This window comes from Spermophilus citellus (genome assembly GCF_964194105.1).
Source record: "Spermophilus citellus genome assembly, chromosome: 18".
Taxonomy (NCBI): domain Eukaryota; kingdom Metazoa; phylum Chordata; class Mammalia; order Rodentia; family Sciuridae; genus Spermophilus; species Spermophilus citellus.
In genome coordinates this window covers 34,390,084-34,414,188 of record NC_138200.1, presented here as the reverse complement: position 1 = coordinate 34,414,188, position 24,105 = coordinate 34,390,084, and the positions used below count along the sequence as shown (strand labels likewise).

General features: G+C 33.5%; 1 protein-coding gene across 2 annotated transcripts in view; it reads right to left on the bottom strand.

Moving 5' to 3' along the window:
• PHKB (phosphorylase kinase regulatory subunit beta) overlaps positions 1–24,105 on the bottom strand; it is a 223,515-nt gene that overhangs the window by 197,410 nt on the left and 2,000 nt on the right. For both annotated transcript variants that reach the window (XM_081273845.1, XM_081273844.1), the window contains exon 2: positions 1,015–1,104. In XM_081273845.1, the coding sequence (XP_081129971.1) occupies positions 1,015–1,104 (90 nt within the window). The remainder of the gene's footprint in view (positions 1–1,014; positions 1,105–24,105) is intronic.

The following is a 24,105-nucleotide window of genomic DNA, read 5'->3' as shown; positions in this document are numbered from 1 at the left end:
ATTGACACATGTTGACTACCTTTTTAAAATAGTTTTTTTTCAGTGAAGAATGGTGGAGCATGCCTATAATCCCAGCAGTTCAGGAGGATCACGAGTTCAAAGCGAGCCTCAGTAATAGCAACGTGCTAAGCAACTCATTGAGATCCTCTCTCTAAATAAAATACAAAATAGGGCTGGGGATGTGGCTTAGTGGTTGAGTGCCCCTGAGTTCAATCCTTGGTACTCAAAAAAAAAAAAAAAAAAAAAAAAGATAGTTTTTTTCAAACATCTGAAATACTCTAGTCTTTCACAGGGACTTAAGAATTGAAATTTGTTTTTCTAAAACTAAACTGATCTTATTATGAAAATTTCTTTAAGAGTACTAATTTATTTATTATTTTCACAAAATAAATTATTGGTTCTCAAACGCTAAATAATTTGTTTCCTTTTAAAATATTATTAGTTCTCTTTAGCCAGGTAATGCTACAAAGATAACAAAAAAAGTCAAAATAAGAATGCATCCCATCTTTACCAAAAATAAGTGGAAATAAAGTCTACATAAGGTTGAAATGGAAGAAAAAAATTTCATATCTCTGGAGTAACCAAATTTTATATTATCTGCCATTATAGTAACTGAGATTACCTCTTGTATCTCAGTGAATTAGAAATGGATACAAAGAATTTAGGATTATCTGAGTACCTTGTATAGGTAAGTAAGTAAGTTAATGCTTATATGAAATATTAATGTATTCTCAAAAAACACTCAAATTTTCAAATCTGGTTATGCTTAGGAAGATTAAAAACCACAGAAGATACTGCTAACAGTTGTAAACTTATTCAAGGGCCAGGTACAATCTGAATGATTCCTTTTATAATTCCTGTATAGATGTGCAACTAGACTGCATTGCTGTCTAAGAACTTGAAATGATCCAATATCCAAATTATAGAACACCATCATTCACATAATATACACAATCTAACTAGGGTACAGTGAATACTAATCACAGCTACCATGTTTCCCTCAGGTTTGCTCACCAATTCTGTAATAATGATCCAATTTATCCCACAGAGTTTCATTATCAGGTCTTGGAAGATTAATGCTTTTCAGAGGTTCATAAACTGAGCCTAGAAGAAAAATGAAAACCTATCAAATTAGGTCATTTTCACTCATATAAACAAAAGTTATAAACAAATAATTTTCATTTTTATTCATGAACTACCATCTCATACTACTGGTAAAACTTTTGGTAAGAGAAGAAGAGAAAAACAAGCATTCTAAATATCACAGGACACTCTCACCCTCATTGACCCAACTATCTGATGTGTATACTGGTGCTAACAGCTCAAATATCACAAATACTCATGCAATAGCCACTAGCTCAATAATTTCTCATTATTGAGAAATACATCTAATTATATACCTTTAAATCCAAACCTGATTCCTTATGCCAATGTTTCACCAGGAAATTTTCTGTCAAATGATCATACACCAAGAACCTCAAGAAAAATGTTCTAAAGTCTCATGCACTCCATAATTTCATAATGAAATTCTTAAGCCTCCACTTTCTCCCACATACATAATAGTCTCACCTTATTATCTGGACTTTAAGCAGAGATCTACTTTCTACCTCTCAGCCATGAAAACTACTTTAAGGCATTAGCAGAACATACTACTCAAAAGCTACAGAATACACAATAATCATGAATAATTTGCCACAAAATGGGTACAGAAAATTGTTCACTTGACTAGTGTACTTTCTCAACTGCTGACTGAAAGAAAGATATCTGAACCTTCAACCATCAGATAAGCACTACCTCCATTCTGGATAAAAGCACTCAGAAATCATCACCATCTCAAGGTCACAATTAAATCACCTCTGGGTTCAGATAATGCATACCATATAGTATGATAACACAGCAGAAAAAATATTTTATAATTTACCTGGGGAGACAGGGAAACAAATGATGTCAACATGTGTTAAAATTCTGATGTTAAAGAAAATTAAAACATTTATGTTCATAAAATTGTTGTTTAAAGACAGATTATTAGGAATCCCTTAACTTTAGGCAAACAGTCCACATAATGAAGGAAGTAAAGAAAGAACCTATACATTCAAGCGACAATCCCATTATCTTCTGTTGAAAAAAGATGATTTATAGATAAAAACAGATGATTTTATAGATAAAAACAAGGAAGAGGAAATGATTTCTCTGAGTGAAGACATTTTCTAATGGCACTAACCAGAATGTCTCTATAGTAAAGAATGGAAAGACATAACAACATAGGAGATTATCAGGACCCCTTGCCTCCTCTTACACAGGAACCAAGGGCCCAGGTATGTTGCCTTCTTGTATCCAGTCAGCTCAAGGTAGGTATGAGTGTATGAGCAGCCTGGAGTTTGAAAGGAATAACAGAGCAACTACTAGCTAGTAAAGTACTAAGCTCTGGAAGACTATACACTCCAGTAAAGCTAATCCACTGAGGAAAAAAGTAATATCAGGTACAAAATAATCACAAATTATAAATTATGTGTGTATAAAAAATTAAAAGGGGACTGAGGATGTGGCTCAAGCCGTAGCGCGCTCGCCTGGTATGCGCGAGGCACTGGGTTCGATCCTCAGCACCACATACAAATAAAATAAAGATGTTGTGTCCTCCTAAAACTAAAAAATAAATATTAAAAAAATTCTCTCTCTCTCTCTCTCTCTCAAAAAAAAAAAAATTTAAAGGGGACACTTTTGCAGGAGAGAAGGATTGTGAGTGAATAACACTATTGTTTTTATTTTAAATCTCTATTAGCAGACATAGTATTTTGCCTTACATATGAAAAATACAGTCATCAAATTGAATATATACTTTCATTATAGTTAGGTAAATAATATGGATTATGGATAATACATGTTCATATGAAATCAAATAATCAAAATTAAAATCAATCTGCATTACCACCATAGGTGAATTGAATTTGAATGATAGTTTTAATTTTATATCATGCTTTTAGATTGAAAAAATATTTGTTACTAGTGCTATTACATCTAAGACTAAATGGAGTAAAATATTTTTTAAATATTTATTTTTTTTTAGGTGCAGATGGACACAACACAATGCCCTTGCTAGGCAAGCACTCTACCACTGAGCCACGATCCCAGCCCAAGACTAAAATATTTTAAAGCTGATAAAATTTGATTTCTAGATTCTTGGCTCTCAGTTCCCATGGGTTCTTGAGCATATCTTGTTAAGTCACAGTTTCAGAAATACTTCCAAAAATAAACTAGAGAAATTTTATCCCATTTGATATTCACAAAGAAGGTGATGGTTAATGTAAGTTTCTTAAATATGAAGAGAGAGAGTGAAGAGGTAACTATGATGGGAAGAGTGAACAACAGTTGTACATGACAGCAATCATCTCTTGACAGCATGTATTATGGCAAGAGCTTCTCCTCATGCTACCACTATAGGGCATGACCTCTTCTAACAAGGTAAGCATTCCAGTATGGCTGGACAGTATTGTATTATTATTGGGAAGTCACTTGGAAGGAAGAGGAAATAAGAAATTAGCTTTGAAGGAGTTTGAATGTATATTAAACCAGTCTGTCAAGTACTTTTCAATCTCTTCCCCCACCATCCATACATACCCTTTATTGAATAAAGTCTCATTTAGATGACAAATATCTAAGTTGAGGAGATGTTCAAGAGCTTTCTAGCGTTCCGAGAAACACTATCTGAAACCATGCTCTAAGTATGGGAAATCACCAGATCTCTTTTTAAGAAAGATAGTCAGCAGCTCTCCAGAGAAAGAATGAAGAGCCAATGGAAGCTATGATGATGAGAATAAGGAAGAGGGGCAGATGAATGGTCAGGGTAGGGACAGTGTGATGTCATGACTTTTTTTTTTTAACTGACTTCTTATCTGTAGGGTGAGGGAAGTCAGAAAACCAACTTTGTCTCCTGCTTTCTAATCAGTTTAGATTAAGAAGTTCTAGACAACATTAGGAAAGAGAACTGCTGCTCCCTTGCTCAGAGCCAGGACCATCATGCTAAATTTGTAGAGGGAAAGTACATGACAAATGTACTTCGTCCAAGGAAGTGTGATGATTGAACATCTTGAATAAAATACAATCCTATTTTCCCATTAACCAAAAATAAGTTCCCAAATAAGGACTCAAGATGAAGGATTCTAACATCCTAATATTGGAAAGAGCGGCAAGGACATGTTCAGTAGAACTACAATGATTCTGTCATCTAATTTTCCTAAAGAAAAAAAAATTACCAATGGATTTTTTTAAATAGATAACAATAACAAACAAATAGAAAATCATACTTCTCAAGAAAAATACCTATTCAGTAAGAGGTAAGAGGGCTAGAGATATAATTCGGTGATAAGGTAACTGCCTAGCATGTACTAGGCCTTGGTTTAATCCCCACCACTCAGGAAAAAAAAAAGGAGGTGGGTGGGAGGGGGATGTACAAAGTAGAGCAGAAAGTATAAAATTAAAATCATCCGATTCACTGAAAATTACGATTATCTTTACATCTCCCTAATATTCAAAGAACGACCATGCTGAGTTAAGAATAGCTTGGTTAGGGCTGGGGATGTGGCTCAAGCGGTAGCCTGGCATGCGTGCGGTCCGGGTTCGATCCTCAGCATCACATACAAAGATGTTGTGTCCGCCAAAAACTAAAAAATAAATATTAAAATTCTCTCTCTCTCTCTCTCTCTCTCTCTCTCTCTCTCTCTCTCTCTCTCTCTTTTAAAAAAGAATAGTTTGGTTAAATAGATGTTAACATTTTAGTGATCACCACTGTACTGCTTCTTCAGTAACTACATGAAATTAAGCAAAGATGTTCCATGCCACTTACAGTGAACATCACCAAAAATCTGTTATCAAATAATAAGTAATTAATGGTATCAATTGTATATAAGAATTCAACATCTAGGAAGTTTCAATACAAATAAAAACATGAAGAAGAAAGCACTGCACTGCCAACAAAAATTTAAAAAATAAAAACCCACAGGAAATTATAATAAATGATCTAGGTTTAAAATGAAATAAATATTTTATGTGTACATTTCATTGCTATTCTTTTTCTACTTTAATTATGTCTATATTCAAACAGAACAAAGTAAAAAAAACTTATTAATTAACAAGTTTTAAAAATGAATTTCAACATTTCAATATGATTTTTTACCTATTAACTGCCTTTGTATTAGAATAATATAACCTGTATAATATTCATTTAACAACACACTATTATCAAGGAGATATAAGAGAGAAATTGGAAAAAAACAATAGGCAGAAGTTGCAGAGAAGTATTACAGCTTTATTTTGAAGTAGGGAAGAGTTATTTACTAACAAGCAGATTAAAGAAGTTCTTTCCTAAGACATTTCTATGACCCCCTAAGAACATTAAGGAAGAGTATAAACTAAAAAAAGCATAAACTTTGTGAATCTGTACTATGAAACACAAAGAAGGTTGCTAAGAATTATGAAGTAGTTCTTCAGAAGTCACAAATTGCACTGGTAATTCAAACAATAAATATTAAAAGATAAAAAAAGATTTTTTAAGAAGAAATCTTCTAAAAGAAAACTGTTGAGCAAACTACTATGAAAGCAATAGTCTATTATTTTGGCATCATACTTTCTATTATATGATTCAAAGCTGTTTAACACATTCAAAAATGTTTATTCATCAAGAGTTTTATGATCCTTGGAGTAGCTTTATTGTTTCTCCATATATAGTAAAAAGACAAATATCATTTTACTTATTCATTCAATTAATTTATACATATTCATAAGATTCTGGATCATATATGTGTCAAGGATACTAAGGTTTATAGGGGAAAGGCAGGCTAAGGTTTTGAGTAAAAATAGAAGAAGGTAGAGAGTTAGAATATTTTAAAATATAAATGACAAGAAAATTCAGTTCCCCTGTAGGGCTCAATATTGGACACTGCCATTTGAAATTAAAATACCAACAATATGTTTTCACATTTGTTTGGGTCTTGGGTTCTAGCAGAAAAATATACAAACTTTTTGAATGTAGAAGGATATGAGCTCAAAGAAAAAAAAATCAACCAGAATCTCCTATATGTGTTTTATTAAAGATTATCTAGCTTTGAGAACAGAGTAAGTTGAAATTCACCAATTCTAATGATTCCAACTTTAGACTCTTCTCCATTACCTAATGGGAGTATGCCTACTGCACAGGATTAAATAGTCCCATAATTTCATGGAATTATATATTCCGTGTACTCACATATGAATAAAGAACGGTAAAGAGGAAAGGAAGGGTATAGACAAAGTAGGTATGGGTATAGACAAGAGTAGGCATGAAAAGCAAAAGAAACAAAGCTTGACATATAAACATAAAAATATAGTATATATACAAACCATATCTTAGCTTATCAATAAATTATTAAAATGCTAATTTTTGAGCCTCGAAGATAGCAAGGGTTCGCAAAGAACAATAATTGCAATAATTGTTTATCCGATATATCTAAATATTATGTATTTTCAAGCAACTTTGAAATTTAAATTATTTCACTAACTTCAGAGGAGCAGTTCATTTTAAAATTCTCCTTTGTTCTTCCACTGATATAAACTAGAAGAACATTGCAAGAGAAGGAACAAATTACTACATCCTCAAATTTGTATCCCTAATGCTGGCACATATTAAGTTCAGAAGGAATATTTATTAAATTGAGAGAGTTACATGATTATGGGGAGGTCTTCTTGAAATCCCACAATCATCTGTATTCTAAAAACTTTTAGTAAATACCTTAATGACAGCTCTTCTCACAATACATTTGATTTTCACTATTAGCTTAGTGTGTTATCTGCATGCTGCATTGGAAGCTGATTAATAACATGTGTATTCAGTAACACTGTAGGTGACCTTAAACCTTTGGTAGGAAAGAGGGAAAAGGAGAGAAGCTAACAAAAATACACTACGAGAACTTGATATCCTGTTTATAAATTTATTCTCAGAAGTTACGTCCTGTCCTCCTACTTCTCCACTGACATCTCTGATTTAATGATGAAGTACATCTCCTCAGCAAGATTTCTACAATTAGACAAATTAGAAAACTCATCTTATTTACTTTACAATGAAAGCATGTTAACTTTTAGAGTTAAATAATTTCAATATACTACAGATGACTTGAGAAAAAAAGCTTAAACTCATTTTCTTTTCTATTTAATTCCACCATGCACAGAAATTTAAAACAATAAAGAGCTTTTCTTCAATAGGGGAATAATAAATCATTATACTTCTCTCTTCAATGAAGTACCATAAAATGGCTAAAGGAATGAAATAGATGTATATGTAATATCATGAAAGATCAAAAAACTGAAAATGTATAATATTATAGAGTAAGATATGTACAGCTTGGCCCCATGTGTTGCAAAACTAAGCAATAATAACTCTGTATAATGTTTGCAAATGCACAGATAACTAAGTACATTCAACAGCCCAGAAGGATACACAAAAAATTGTTAAAAATGATTATCACTAAAATCTATTTAAGGATATTAAATCCACTAGAGTTAATTTGAGCCTTCAAGATTTCAATTGCATGTTGTCTATAGAAGAGAATAAGCTGGGTAAGAAACATTTTAAACATAAAGTATGAACTGGCAAATATGAATAACACAATTTTATAAAAAGGAAGTAAAATTTGCCAATTCAACTTATCCAAATAAGATGTGAAAAGGCCATTCCACCATTCCCATGATGTTTCACATATTGATCTTATGAATATCAATCACTCAATTAGCTATTTCATTTTTTTCTCTTATTTATAGTCCAGTAGAGTACCTCCCCATAATGTATTATGATTTTGCGCAATTTCTGTAGAAAATGTTATTTAAGAAGAGTGGGATTTTTACTCCATATATTTATATTTAAATATTATATAATAAGATATTTATCAATACTTGAGTAATTTTTAAAAATGGGAAATCTCATGCCTATCCACCATATATTATACAAGATATTTTATACACATGATCCCATTTCAAAATTCTTACCAAGCTCTGAGATTGTTATTAGCTTGAGGCACACAGAAGTTAATAAATGGCAGTCTAAATTTGAACACAGGGCTCTCTAAAGAGAACTGTTGGAGTGTTTCTTTCCTTATACTATAAAGCATCACAAAAAAAAAAAAATGCTTTACTGAGAAGAGTTAAGAGTCCTTAATTCATGCTTTCATTTTCTGCCTTAAACAGCAGACTGCTCCAAAATATGTATATGTGTATATACTCACATACCTTCTTCTACTTACTTAATGACTCTATTATTAGAGTTAATTTGAGCCTTCAAGATTTTATTGTATGTTCTCTATGGAAGACAATAAGCTGGGTAAGAAACATTTTAAACATAAAGTATGAACTGACAAATATGAATAACACAATTTTATAAAAAGGAAGTAAAATTTGCCAATTCAACTTATCCAAATAAGATGTGAAAAGGCCGTTCCACCATTCCCATTTTATTTTTAATAAAAAGGTATTAAGTTCTTACAGTGACCTTTAGAGAAGGAGCATGGCCCATAAAATCTATTTAAGGATATTAAATCCAGTTGATGTTTCACGTGTTGACCTTATGAATACCAATCACTCAATTAGCTATTTCATTTTCTTCTCTTATTTATAGTCCAATAGAGTACCTCCCCATAATGTATTATGATTTTGCATGATTTCTGTGAGGTCAAAGTCATATTCCAACAACTTTAATCTTCCAAAAGTTTTTAGAACTCCTTTTGAGGAAAAAAATGCATTCAGAAGTATAAAAAGTTATTTAATGTTCTCAATCATGATTGTTTTATTTATTGTATTAACCCTGGTGCCAAAAGGGGCTGGCACACAGTGAGTGCTTAACAAATATTTATTGAACAAATGAAATTACCATCCTCTAATGTCTGAACATTGCCAAAAGTTTCTAAGAATCAGCTGCAATGAATAAGCTGATTAGTCAAGGCAGAAGAAGTAAGACTCTCATTAATAAGTAAACTGTGACAATAAATTCAACTTATTCTCTTCTATTCATCTATCCTATTCTGTTTTTCTATTGCTTATAAAAAGGGATATGAGTGAAATCACAAAAGGAGATGATTAAAAAATGATTTGAACAATGGCACCATCACTAGAATATACACATGTAGCCTTATAAGTGGATTGCTTTATAAAGAATAATGAAATCTGCACATATAAGATTTTGCAAGAGAAACTAAAGGTCATTATTTCATACTTATAGGTGAATAATTTAAATTCCAAACTTCTAAGACTTAAATGATAGTCTTAGTTCACTATTAACTGAATTACATGGAAAGGAAAAGAACTTTACTATAAAGCATCCTCAATCTTTATAAGAACTATTTAATTTTATTATGTCTTCTGTTATCGTAGTGATAAAACTGTGATGAAGGCATTTTGCTGTGTCCTATTTTATTCCACAGAAATAACACTTTCAAGTCATTTGGCACTTCAAAAAAATGGACTTGAACCATTTCCATTTATCATTTATACTTTGATGATGCCTATTCTATATTCTTGTCTTGGCAAAATTCAACAGTGCATTAAATATGAATGGTATTACTACTAATTAAAAATTGTCCTGATATATTATAGAGTAGATATGATAAGAGGAAGCCTTGAATACTAATATTTAGAAAAAACACTATAAGCTATGAATTAGCAAAATAGTTTAGGTTCACTTGTACTGTATAATAAACTGGCCATAAATTAAAATGTTCATAAACAAAATAAAAGTAGAAATACTTCTGAAAGACAGTAAAAAGTTTGTAGGTTTATCAATCAAGTTTCTGTTGCTGTATTAAAAGCCTGACATAATCAATCAGTTTAAAAGAAGGAAAGGTTTATTTTGGCTTTCAATCAAGGTACAATTGACCCTGTTGCTTTGGGCCTGTGCTGGCACAGGACATAATGGAGGGGGCATATAACTAAGGAGGCCTGTTCACCTCCTGATGGGCAGGAAGCAAAGACTGAGGAAGATATCAGTGTCCTAACATCCTCTTCAAGGGCAGTTTCCTAATGACCCAACTTCCTTCCACTAGGTTCAACCTACCAAAGGTTATATCTCCCAACAGCACCACAGGCTGGTGACCAAGCCTTTTAATACATGGGCCTTTGAGGGAAATTCCAGATCCAAACTATAGGTAACTAATAGCTAGTTAATTTTCCTCACCTCGAAATACAGTGAAGTAGAACACAGACCAAACAAAGCAGGGAAGAGATGGCATTCATCTTTCCTAGACTCTACTTCTATTTAACCTTTAGTCTTTAACAATTTGTTCCAATGCTGTGCTGAAGGTCTATTATAAGGAACTGCCTTTTTCAAAAACCCACTTACCACACAATCATTAGCTATTTCAAGCTTTCTTCTACAGAACCAAAGTCACATATTTTACAAGCCAATTTTCACTTTTAGGTGAATAAGATTATTCTAAGTTTCAATCAAGTAAATTTCAATCACAAATTCCTTGAGGAAGATTGTCTTAATACCTACCAGGCTATGGAAAGAACATTTTGAGTTTTGAAAAGAAAAAAAAAAAAAAAACTGGGCTACAATCACAGCCAAATCATTTAGTAACTTTCAGGACCTTGGCTCTACGTAAGCGAGGACTTCTCAACTGAAAAGTAGGGGGAAATTATATAACCTCATGGGGTAGGTGTGAAAGTTAAAATATTTTAAGTAAAACATTTATTTAAAAGAGCATGCATATCAAATACTAACTGTCCTTCCTTCCCCACCTTATACTCTGTCATCTCTCACACTCAGGACAAGATGGGGCACAAAATTGGAAATCAAGAACTCTTTGATTAATTAGCTTTGTCAAGTTAACATCAGATTCTTTTTGTTCAGTGCAAGGATGGATGGCCCACATAATGATTCTTAAATTAGCAAATCAAATAACTGGTAATTTTTAAGAAAGAGAAAAAGATAATTAAGTGGAATAAATGTGATATTAAAGCAGCCTGGGTTAGTATAGGAGCTATAAGCACTTTGTCTAACACTCACAGAAGCATGAAAGAGGGAGGAAAGTTCCACTAAAATATGACCCTGTACTACACAGGGATGATACTAACAGATCTTCAAGCAAAATTTATAACCAAAATGATTTCTGAAGAATGATTATTCAGAGCTAACCTTAATTTCACTAACAAGTTACTAACATCCTCTAAATCTAGCTACAGCCAACAGTCAACAGAAAAGGAAGACACAAAGCAAAGTCAAGATTTTGGCAAGTGAAATCAAGTCTCTCATTAAGAAGTGCAGAATGACTGAAACATCACATGGTACTGAGAATATGCAAAATTTTTATGTTTTAATGTCTCAATTAAAAATTTTTAAAATTATTAAATAAATAAGTTTAAAGAGAGAAATGTAACTAGTCTGCTGTGACCATTACACATTGTATAATGCAGATATTAAAATGTAAATTAATTCACTTTTTATACATACATTTAAAATTAGAGAACTAGAATACTAAAATAGACATTCTTTAAGTTCTAATTCATCACATAATACACTATTCAGAGGATCTAGTTTGGCTTAAATGTTTCATGTCTCTTCTGTGTGTAGCTTAACTCTGCCATATTTTTATGGACTATTAGTTTTTTATGCAATATAAAACTGCAAGAATGTGATTCCCAGCAGAATCTGCCCTAATCCCAGAGCTGCCCTATTCACGGAGCAGTGTCACCTTTAAACCATTCCCTCTGGCAAAATGCTAGTCATTCCGATTTAACTGTGGCTCTCAACAAGATTTTAGGTGTGCATTTTATCCTTTAGATAATGGAGAGCCAATGGGATGTCATATAATACAAACTTTAGAAAGATTAAGTCTGCACTAGTAAAGGATTCTCAGAAAGGATCTGAGCCCTAGGCACAAGATTCCAATTTTGGTCAATATAATCATTTTTGGCACTGATTTAAGACAATAATTGCAGGGATGCCAAAGGAAGAAATAGTCAAGAAACATTTCAAATATAGCATAAAAACGAAAGGCTTAAATTTAGTCTAGATTTAGGTACAAATGTCAATATCATACAGTAAAATAGAAGGAAAAGTCCACTGATAAATTCTAATCCTCAGTTTTTTATTCCTTCAAATTAAAATAATTAAGTTTACATCTGGATAGGACTTTTTTTATCCTTTCGGTCACTGAGCAGATGATTATCATCAAAGCTACAAGTCTAGTGAGAACTGGAATTAAGTGGGTATAACAAATTAATTGGGCTTCATTGGGCATTTCCATGAAAACAAGATAACATAACCAAACAAGAGGATCTCTGAACTGATATAAACAACAGATAAAAACTCATATAAAAAGATTTTACAAAGCAAAGATAATTACCCTACAAATATATAATTTTTTTAAAAAGATCTTTTTAAAAATGACTATATTGAAAATATTTAGCATGGAAACTCCCTTGTTATCAGCAGACCACTCAAAAACTGTTTAACACAAGTGAAAGTTAAATTAACATACATATATAAGCAGTATTTTTAAAGGTTTTTAATTTAATTTCAATTTTCTTTCATTTGAATGGAAAAAATTCCCATCAAAGCAGGAAAAACATAATAGAAAATGATTAATGGTCTCTAACAGTACTTGCAACAATATCAAATACAATTATGTTTGGACAAGATTTTTAAATAACATTTAAAAAAATGATACATTTATAAATGTTATTTGAAAACATGAAAGTTTGCTGAGTTCAGAAAAAGGCCAGCTAGTGGAGCAAGGCTCTATTCCTACATGTGGCAAAAGTTTTTCACTACATATTTCCACATGAGGCCACTTAATCAAATCCTTAGCACCAAACTAGTCCGAGTCTAACAGTGGTAGGTTTGGGAATCATTTGGCCATAGAATGCTCTGCTGTTCAACATGTTTAAAACATATTATTTTTGCTCAAGAAAGAAGGAAATAATAAGGTAACCTACATTAAGATAGCAAGATCTATTAGACAGCAAAGATCTGATTAACTATTGGGAGAAAATGAAAATGTAATAAGAATACACGAGAAAGGCAAACACACAGAGACTAGTAGAGAGAGAATATTACTTGAAATATGTCAAAATTTTCATCTTCAAAATACATCAGTAAATACTTAACAGTGCAACACTTACACTGGGTATGGTGATACATGCCTATAACTCCAGTTACTCGGGAACCTGGGGCATTGAGTTACAAACTCAAGGGCAACCTTGGGCAACTTTCAAGACCCTATCTCAAAATATAAACAAACAGGACTGAGGTAGAGCACTTGCCAGGCCCAGGGCTCAATCCCATTACCTCAAAACAAATAAACAAAACAAAACAAAAAAAATTTAAATCAAAGGTCACAGTAAATTTAGAGGCTTAGTTTCTTGCCCTTCATTTTCATTTTCGAAGAGTCAGAACTCCACAAATGTCATTTATTTGCACAGATGAAAATTCATAAAGGGAACATATAGAAGACAGAGAAAATATTTTAAAAGATGAAATAAGATCATCCTAATCAGATGACATTAAAATTTTGGATGTAAATTTTATTTATATATATATATATATATTGCCCTGTAAGATCAAAACTCTGTAGAAAAAACAAGTCTCCCAAATGAGGCCATGAGAAGCCAACTTTCTTGACATATTAAATAATGTGTACCAATCATCAGTTATTTACAACAAACTTAAAGGTTCATGTTAACCAGGCGCTGGAGTTGTGGCTCAGCAGTAAATATATAAATAAAGCATGTGATAGGAATATGTTTTCAAAACATACCAGGAAGCTAAAATATACATGATAAAGGACTTTCAAAATCTCAACTGTTCAACCCCAGAATCTGTGCCTGTCTTTCCCAGTTCCCATTCACATCTTTACCAATAAGAATTGATCTATAATCCAAATAATAGTATGAATGTTCATCTCCATGATTAGGGCCTAAATACTTGCAAACTTCAGTTATGAGTCATTAAAACTTGGATCTCTTTTCTTTCCTTTCCCCCTCACTTCCTCCCTCTTCTTTCTTTCCTTCCTTCTTTTTTATTTTTACTTTTGTGTGTGTGAGGGGGAAATTGGAGGGGTGTGCTGCGAATTGACTCCAGAGCCTCATGCTTCTTTGGTAACTTCTTTGTCACATCTCCAGGCCAAACAACTGACTTTAAAAATGGCTAGAAAGGAGAGCCATATAAATGGCATAAGGTTCCTGACAACAAAGTGAAACACTTTTAAAACTTTTTAAATTTTATATATAAAATTCCTAAAGAAAATACTTGCAAATTGAATTAAATGGCACATTATAAAGATAATACAACATGATCAAGTTGACTTCATTCCAGGAATGTGAAGATGGTTGGTTCCACTTACACAAATAATAAATGCAATATAGCACATAATAGAACCATGGATAAAAGTCATGTGATCATCTCAATAAACAAATACAAACCCTTTGATAAAATTCAACATCTCTTCATAATAAAAGCTCTGAATAAATTAGGCCTTGAAGGATCATGCCTCAACATAATAAAAGTATATATTACAAACCCATAGCCCATACCATATTGAATGAGGAAAAACCAAAAACATTTCCTCTAAGATCAGGAATAAAACAAAACAAGGGTATACATTCTCACTATTCTCATAATGTACTAATAGAAATTTTAGCCAGAACAATTAGGCAAGAGAAAGAAGTACAGGCACATAAATGGAAAAGGAGAAAGTTGGTCTGGGGATGTGGCTCAGTGGTACAGTGCTTGCCTGGCATGCATGAGGTCAAATCACCTGTATGGCAAAAACAACAACAACAACAGGAGGAGGAGGAAGTAAAATTATCTGTTTGCATATATTATTATACACATGGAGAAACCTAAAAAATTTAATCAGAAGACTCTTTGACTCTGTAAAGTGGCAGGATACAAAATCAGTATATGAAAATCAGTAGCTTTTCTATATACTAATAATGACACCCTGCAAAGAAATAAACACTCTAATTTACAACAGCCACTTAAAAAATAAAATATCTAGAAATAAAACTAAGAGTATAAAAAAATCTCTAAAATGAAAATTATAAAATGCTGGAGAAATTGAAAAAGATACTAAAAAGATGGAAAGATCACCCATGTTCATGGATTGACAGAATTAATATCACTAAAATGGCCATGCTACCCAAAAAAATCCTCAGATTCAATGCATTCTCCATCAAAATAACAATGACCTCCCTCACAGAACTAGAAAAAAATTCCTAAAATTTACATGGAAACAAAAGACCCCCAAAAGCCAAAACAATAATGAGTAAAAAGAGTAAAGCTGAAGATGTCACAATATGAGATTTCAAGATATACTACAAAGCCACTGTGACCAAAACAACATGATGTTGACATAAAAGAGATACACAGACCAAAAGAATACAATAGAGGTACCAGAAATAAATCCCTGTATTTTATCTTCAGGCAACTGATTCTCCATGAAGAATGGGATGGCACTAAGTTAAAAAGCTTCTGTATAAAAAAGGAAACAATTAAGTGTATGAAAAGAGAGCCTATAGAAGGGGATAAAATTTTTGCCAGCTACTGTTCCAAGAGAGGATCAATAATCAGAATATATAAAAAAAATTCAAAAAACACAAAAAAAGTCCTAAGAACTCAATTCATAAATGGGCAAATAAAAAAGAAAGAAATAGGCAATTCTTCAGAGAAGATATATAAATAGCCAACAAAAAAATACATGACAAAATGTCCAACATCTTTAGTAATCTGGGAAATGCAAACTGAAACTACATTAAGATTTCATCTCACTCCATGTTGAATCATCAGTACAAATAATAATAAATGCTGGTAAGTATGCAAGAAAAAAGAAATTCTTATATACTCTTGGCGGGACTGTAAGTTACTTCAACCACTATGTAAATCAGTATGGACGTTTATCAACTAGGTTTGAAACCACTATATGACCCACCTCTATCACTCCTCAGTACTTATCCAGAGGAACTAACATTAGCATTTTATAGAAATACATGCATACCCAAGTAGCAGCAGAATTCACAGAAGCCAAATATGGAATCAATTTCATTCACCATTACTTATCTTTTTTTTTTTTTAGAGAGAGAGAGAGAGAGAGAGAGAGAGAGAGAGAGAGAGAATTTTTTTTTTAATATTTATTTTTTAGTTTTCGGCAGACACAAAATCTTTGTTTGTATGTGGTGCTGAGGATCGAACCCTGGCCGCATGCATGCCAGGGGAGCGCGCTACCATTACTTATCTTTCCCCTCACCTAACCTCTCTCTCTAATCTCCTTCCTCTACTTGAATGGCATCCCTTCTATTTTTTAAGTGACTGTCAAACATTATTCTTTTTTTTCTAAAATGTTTTTTAGTTGTTGCTGGATCATCTATAGATGAAATCAGCCAGTCTCAGAAAGTCAAGGGTTGTATGTTGTATGTTTTCTCTCATATGTCAAAGCTAGAGGGGAAAAAAAGTGAGAGAAAAAGGTCTCTCATAAAAATAGAAGAAACAGGGCTAGGCTTGTAGCTCAGTAGTAGAGTGCTTGCCTAGCATGTGTGAGAGACTGGGTTAGTTTCTCAGCACCACATATAAATAAATAAAGGTCCAGCGACAACTAAAAAACATTTTGAAAAAAAAAAAGAATAATGCTTGACAGTCACTTAAAATAAAATAGAAGGGATGCCATTCAAGTAAAGGAAGGAGACTAGATGGGGCTGGGAATGTGGCTCAGGCGGTAGCGCGCTCGTCTGGCATGTGTGCGGCCCGGGTTCGATCCTCAGCACCACATACAAACAAAGATGTTGTGTCCGCCGAGAACTAAAAAATAAATATTAAAAATTCTCTCTCTCCTCTCTCACTCTCTCTTTAAAAAAAAAAAAAAAGTAAAGGAAGGATTCTAGAAAGGGGAGGTGAGGGTAAAGGAAGTAATATGGTCAAAGACCAAATTATGTTGTGTACAGGTACAAATATATCACAAGGAATCCTATTTTTTTCTATAATTAAAGTACACCAATAAAAATTTTTTTTTTAAAAGTATGGACAAGGATTACTACAATTATAGAAAAATAGTTAACTAAGAGTTTACAGAAAACCTTCCTATGTTAAATGGGCTGCATTCTAAAAGTTATGTTATAAATGGGAAATAGGGTCATGTGCATAACCAATGTCACATTTTCTGAATCACTGTCAATATCTGCATCTTCATTATGCCCTTCATTATCAAGAATGGACAGAGTATCGCCATATGCCAGCACTGTGCACTGCATTACATGTTCATCATAAACATATTTAAGAAATGGTTTCTGTCATAAGTCTGCTCCCTGTCTTCTCACCACCTTCTAGTCCATTTTTTACATAGTAGCCAGATAATTTTCATAAATATTAATCAGATCATTCAACTCCACTTATAATAAAACCTAAATATCTTCAAGATTCCCAAGGCCCTGCTCTTTACAATCCCTGCTCTCTTACCCATTCTTTGCCCACAACAGTTGTTTAGCTTCAACATCCTATCCTAGAACACTCATCTCCTCTTCTCCCTTCATTCATTTCCTCCTTCAGCTGAAATGTCATTTGCAGAGTGACCTTCCTTAAAGTTCCCAACCCAATCCTGCAAGAAACAGGAAGTTGATGAGTGGTGTTAATCAAGGAAATAACAGGGTCAGTTCTTCATTTTAGAAAGAAACAGGCAGCAACTTATAGGTTGTGTTAACTAGAGAGGTGGTCCAGTGGGAGGTAATGACTATAGGCAGGAAACAACTGAAGGAATCCAGGGCAAAAAGAAACTGCATGTAAAGAAAAATACCAGTCTTTGATGGAGCAAGATGGTTGACTAGAGGTACTAGAGTACACTTCTCTCCACAACAAATGAACAACAAATGAACAACAAATGACCAAAACAAATGAACAACTACTATTCCCCTAGAGGGTTTAAAGTGGAGTGCCAAAGTTCCACAGGGATATCCTGGAGACTTCAAGGAGCAGGGAGACTCGCACTGGTCTTACAAACAAAACTAAATACATCTCATTTCTCCAGGTGAGAGGGAACCAAAAGGGAATTTCACTGTGGGGAAAGATAAGCAGGAGGCCCCCAGCAATCCTTACTAATGTCAGGGAAATCCTGAAGTATTTGCTGTTGGAGAAGCCTACTGCCATCACAGTAGGCAGTCTGGGGAACTGCCAGGGAATACACACCACTACATTGCCCCAGGGAAAAAAAAAAAACAGACCATGTTGTCCCCTCCCCCACTTAGGTTCCTGCTGCACAACTTTAAAGCAGGCCCATCCCAAGATCAGGTAAAGCAGCAGGGCAGCTATTCCAAACCACTCAGCTGTCAAAGCCCTCCTGGTCTTGCAAACCAACACAGTGGAGGCATCAACCCACTAGTAACCACAATGAGGATGCCAAGTAGTCCCGTCCACCCTAATATGAACACTAAAGGTTGCCTGGTGGACTCTTCCACCCTATGAAACTAGCCCTGGCCCCACAAAACAGCCTTGTGTCTACACTTGGTCACCTATGCTTGGTCCCAGAAAGCAGCGTGGCAATCTACCCTGAGTAACATCACCTGCCATTGCCTCAGAAGACAGTTAGCCACCCTCCTGCAGCCACAAAATAGAATGAAATCCTGTCGACTGTAGTAACATGGATGGATCTGGAGGACATTATGTTAAGTAAAATAAGTGAGGCACAGAGAGATAGTGCATGTTCTTATGTAGAAGCTTAAAAAAGGATGATTTCATAGAAACAGAAAAAAATAGTGGTCACTAGATGCTACAAAGAGTAGATGGTAGAAGACTAGATGGAGATAGGATAATTAGTTCCAAAATACAGTTAGATAGGAGAAATAAGTTCTAATGTTCTATAGCATAGTAGGGTGACTATAGTTCATAACAATTTACAAAGAAAGAGATAAGATGTACAACATTTTCAATTTACAATGAGTTTATGAGAATATAACACCATTGTAAATTGAGGAGAACCTATAGTGCAAAATTTCTATGAGATCTGAGAGGTCTAATAATCCTAGCTAATCTGAAATGAATGAGAAAACAGTGAACATTACCAAGAGCAAGCAGTAATCACTGCCATTTTTTATGAAGTACTGGGCATGATCAAAGATGAAGAGAGAAAAGGCAGGAGTGGTTAGAAGCAGAGTCTCTTTCAGAGTTTGTATCCTAGCTCTACTACTCATGTTAAAAGAGCTACATTACTCCTCCATGTGTTGATTTTTTTTTTCAAAAGCAGACAGCAGTATTACCTACAGCACAGAATTGTTGTGAGATTTAAGTGTAAAACACTTAAAATACTGTTTGTCATATATTAAGTACTTAATAAATATTAGCTGCTTAAGTGGTTGTCACAGCTATTATCAACACAACAATCATTATTGCCATTATTAGTACCAGTAGCACTACCAGCAAATACTTCATAGACATTATTTCATCTTTACAAAAGAACTACGTGTTTATTTACAGTGTATAATGAGGAAAATTAGGTGCAAAAACACCTTTACACTTTTTTGTATATATCAGTACTGATACTTGAGCCCAGTGATCTAAAGTCTACCTACTAATCACCTTGTGACATTGTCTTTCAAAAAGGGCAGTAGGAACTCAGGCATGATAATAAGAACTTCTGATTTAATGAACATTAATTATGTTTCAAGTACTCTTCTGTCCTTTAGGGATACAGCAGGGAACAAAAATGATGACATCTCTGCTCTCTTACAGTTTATATTCTAGTGGACAGAAAATTTAAGAAAGAAAAAAATATCAAAACAGCAAGAAGTATACTGCAGAGGAACGTCTGGACATAGATTGGAAAGGAAAGATCCTTCTGAGGACCTAAAAGACAAAAAGAAGGAATAAGTTACCCAAATAGCAGAAGAGAAAACTCACCAGACAGAGAAAATAGCTACTACAATGAGCTAAAAGGAAAATGAGACTGTAAATTAAGGATGAGAATCAGTTGAAGTGGAAAGAATTAGGGAAAGAGTTAGGTCACTTGGGACTCTGCCATCTAAGGGAAGGGATTATGGATTTTATGCTAAGAAGATAAGATTTTAAAAAGAAAATGACATGATGTGACTTAAATTTTTTAAGAGCCTTCTTACTTCTGGGTTTAAGCATAGACTTTAATGAGGCAAGAATGCGGATATAGGAAAACAAGATATTTTTATAGTATACACCAGACATGAGAGAGGCCTGGACTATGAAGGTTGGAGAAAATGGAAAGATTTGGTACACATTTTAGAGATGAAGTTGAAAAGATTTCCTGGTGAACTGAACAAATTAGGTGAAGAAAAGAGAGAACTAATTCTTACATATTTATCTTGAGCAGCTGGAAAAATAATGGTTTAGTTTAACAAGACAGAAAACATTTAATAAGAAATGTGGTTGGGAAAATAGTCCTGTTTTGGCCAGGTTATATTTGAGATACTCAGCATATGCCCACTTGGAAATGCTCATTGGGCACCTGGATCTGAATCAGGAATTCTGGAGATTTCTTCTCTTTCTCTGATTTCACAGAAGACTGAAGAAAAAAAAAAAAGAAAAAAAAAACAGCAAGAGGAAAATAGCTTTTAGAATACCCAATGTGAGTAGGTAACAATCTAAAACAGTGAGACAGGCTGTTGTGCTCTTCATGTAACCGTTTCACTTATGAAATCTGAAGTATCATCTTTGCTGAGCATAATGACACAGAAAGAGTAAGCTTTAAGGTCAATGAGATTCATGCCAAGGGAGTTAAGCGATATCATATGGTTTCCATTTCCTAAATCTTATAAGATTACAGGGCAAGACCTAGTAAGAAGAAATCAGAGCTCCCAGTAGAATAAAATTTATAAGTACTTCTGAAAATTCCACCCTACATGAAGGGAGCTCATTACATACTCCACATAAGACAAAAATCTTCTGACTATATATAAAATAACAACTGCTCTACTTGCTATCTAACAGGAATTTCTATAGAAATTGTCAGAAACAATGTTTTTAGAGTCATAGTGGATTGACAAAAATGACATGGACTCAGAATTTCTAAGATGGAATGATCCATTAAATAACACAGCTCTATCAATTCTGGGTAACCTGATTCAAGCTAATTATAATTTAGCAAGACAGGTTTTCTTAATCAAATGGCTAATTTAAGAGTAAATCTCAAAATGAGAAAGAGATAAGTAACCATGTCTATGTGTAAGACCTTACTCTTAAAATTTAAAAAAAAAGCAATATTGTAAAAGACATAGTTTTAGGAAAGAAAAAAACTAAAATGTATGAGCAGCTACTAAATATCAAAATGCTTTGCATTTAATATCTTCTTTAATCCTCACAATAATCTCTCCAGGTGGGTTTTATTATCCCGTTTTTTTGTTTGTTTGTTTAGAAAATAATAAAGTGAACTGAGTCTCCAAAGATTAAAGTAACTTGCTCAAGATCAAACAGGTAGTAAACAGCAGAGCCAGAAACCATATACTCTTTCATTAGGACTTCATTAGAGGGCTCTAATCCACCGGATTCCAGAAGTCTCAAACCTGTTTTCAAGTCACATTGAAACCCGCTTATTGGATGGCGATACACTCAGCAAGACATAGAAAAGGTGATGATTCATTTCACAAAGCAATAATTTATTAGGTTATTTTCTCATAAATTACTAAAGAAAAAATAACAAGCTGTTTCATTTCTCTTCAGACTATGGTATCATCACTATTATAATCACCTGTAGCAAAGCCAAAGTGATTGCTACAGCTGACCAACTCAGTTAAAGTAATACACTGAATACTGTAGTAGCCACTGAAGAAATGGAAGCAATCTGGGGTATTGGATACCATATTCCTTCCCTAATAATTATTTAATTTATTTTGGCTTTTGCATTTCTTTATGAATTCATTGTCTTGTACATTTTTTTTCAAATGTTCTTTATTTTTTCCCCCAAGCTTCTTTAGAGAAAACCCTGGATATCAAGATCTCTCTTTCGTTTTAAGCAGTCAAAACAAATTACATTCAACCACTAGACATACTAATGCATTAGAAGTCAGAGCATAACTCTTATATGCACACATAGAAATAAAAATGCAGAATTCACACTAAATTCCATAAAAAGTAGAAACAGGCAGGCATCGTGGCACACGCCTGTAATCCCAGTGGCTCGAGAGGCTGAGACAGGAGGATTGCGAGTTCAAAGCCAGCCTCAGCAAAAGTGAGGTGCTAAGCAACTCAGTAAGACCCTGTCTCTAATAAAATATAAAACAGGGCTGGGGATGTGGCTCAATCCCCAGTATCTCCAAAAGAAAAAAGAGTAGAAACATATCCAGAAAGAATAAGGAAGGTTAAAATACATGAAATAATCAGCTACATTATTGTGTCCACCTACAACTAAAAAAAAAAAATTATAAAAAAAAGCTTATTAGATGAAAACATGCAATAAAACAATCTCCTATAATTATAATGTCCAAGGTACAATAAGGGAAAGCAAATCATTTCCAATATAAATGCAGTATTTATAAATAAGTAAATAATTATATATAAGTGTTCAGATATATCATTTATTAACAGATAAAATTTTTAAGTATTTATAGTCTTACTATATTAATGATTCTTTAACATGGATTATAACACTGAAGTTTGCTATTTTCTATTTTGTTTCTTAGTGCATTCAATTTAAATTTCATAAGATGGTACTGGAAAAGCTTCTTCTATACTGCCTTCAAACACTCTATGTAATGTCAAAGAATAATTCTTGATTATAAGAACTATTGCTGTACAAAAGCATATCTTTAGCATTCTGTTTCCCCTTGACTTTGCTAATGCCGAAAACCTAACTATTAGAGGGAAAGCCAAGATGGAAAACAACCTGGTACTTAAAAAGAAAAGTAAAGTAAGATTGCCAGCATCCAAAGGACTAGGTTCCTAATCAGAATCCATATGTATTCACTCCTGGGGCCATAAGTTACCTTAAAATTGTTTTCAAAATCATATGCACTCATCTGGGAAGCTGATTCTGCAGCTTTCAATCAGCTCTCAGCACAACACTCTAAGAAGCCACTGTACCAACAACTCCTCTAGCCCTTACACCAAGAAACCATGGAATGGAGTGCAAAGCATAATTCTGAAACAATAGTCTCAGGACAAATCACTTCCTATCTGTGATAAGATCTATGAAATAAAAATACCTACTTCATAGGGAGTTGATAATGAGTAGACATATGTGGGGTGTTGATCCAAAATTTCTGATTTATGAAAGTTGCTTTCATTATGTAAGAAGACAAAAAGTCATTTAAGAAGTTATACTATGTACCCATTTGACTATTGAGGTTCCCAGGCACTAAGGAACTGCCCTTAGACAAAGAGCTTGCCCAGTGTCAGGGCAGGGCTTCTACTCTGCCCTTCTCAAGCCCTACAGCACAAAACCACAACAGGCCTCATTTAAAACAATGCTAACATGAGCCTAAGCCTAGCTGAAATGGTGCTTAGGTTTGGGCCCACCAAAGAGGAAATAAAACCAAAATGATATATGATGACAACAACCTTTAAAAATAAAGGTATTTAAAATTACCAAATGACCCTTTCAGGGTCTACACACTTACCAGACCTTAAGAAAGCTGGTGGAGAAGAGACGACTGCACCAGGTGAGTTGGCCATTTCAAATTGTTGACTCTAATAATAAGTGTCGCAGGCTACATTACAGCAATTTTAAAACTGTTTAGTGAAGGTTAGAAGCAATCAGCATTAGATTAATTGAAAGCAGTGTGAGCAGTTATTAACATGATGCAGTGCACAACAAAAGGCAATAATTGAGGATCATTATATAATTTTATTTTCTCTTTTATGACTTGAAAATTTTATTTCCTTTGTTTGATGAATTACATTTGCTTACAAAGATGAGGCAGGAAAAATAATATTCATTTATTACACATTACATAAGAGTAGCATGCTTAATTGTGCAGTAAAATAATTATGCTACTATGTAACAATGCTTAGAATTCTGCAGAGCAGTCTATACCAGAAGCAGATTAGTTCAACTTTCAAATAAAACTATTTATATATTCTTCTAAAAGTCCACAATCAAGTTGTTTTTAACAACCCAAGAAGTGATTCACTGAGAAGTTTTATCATCT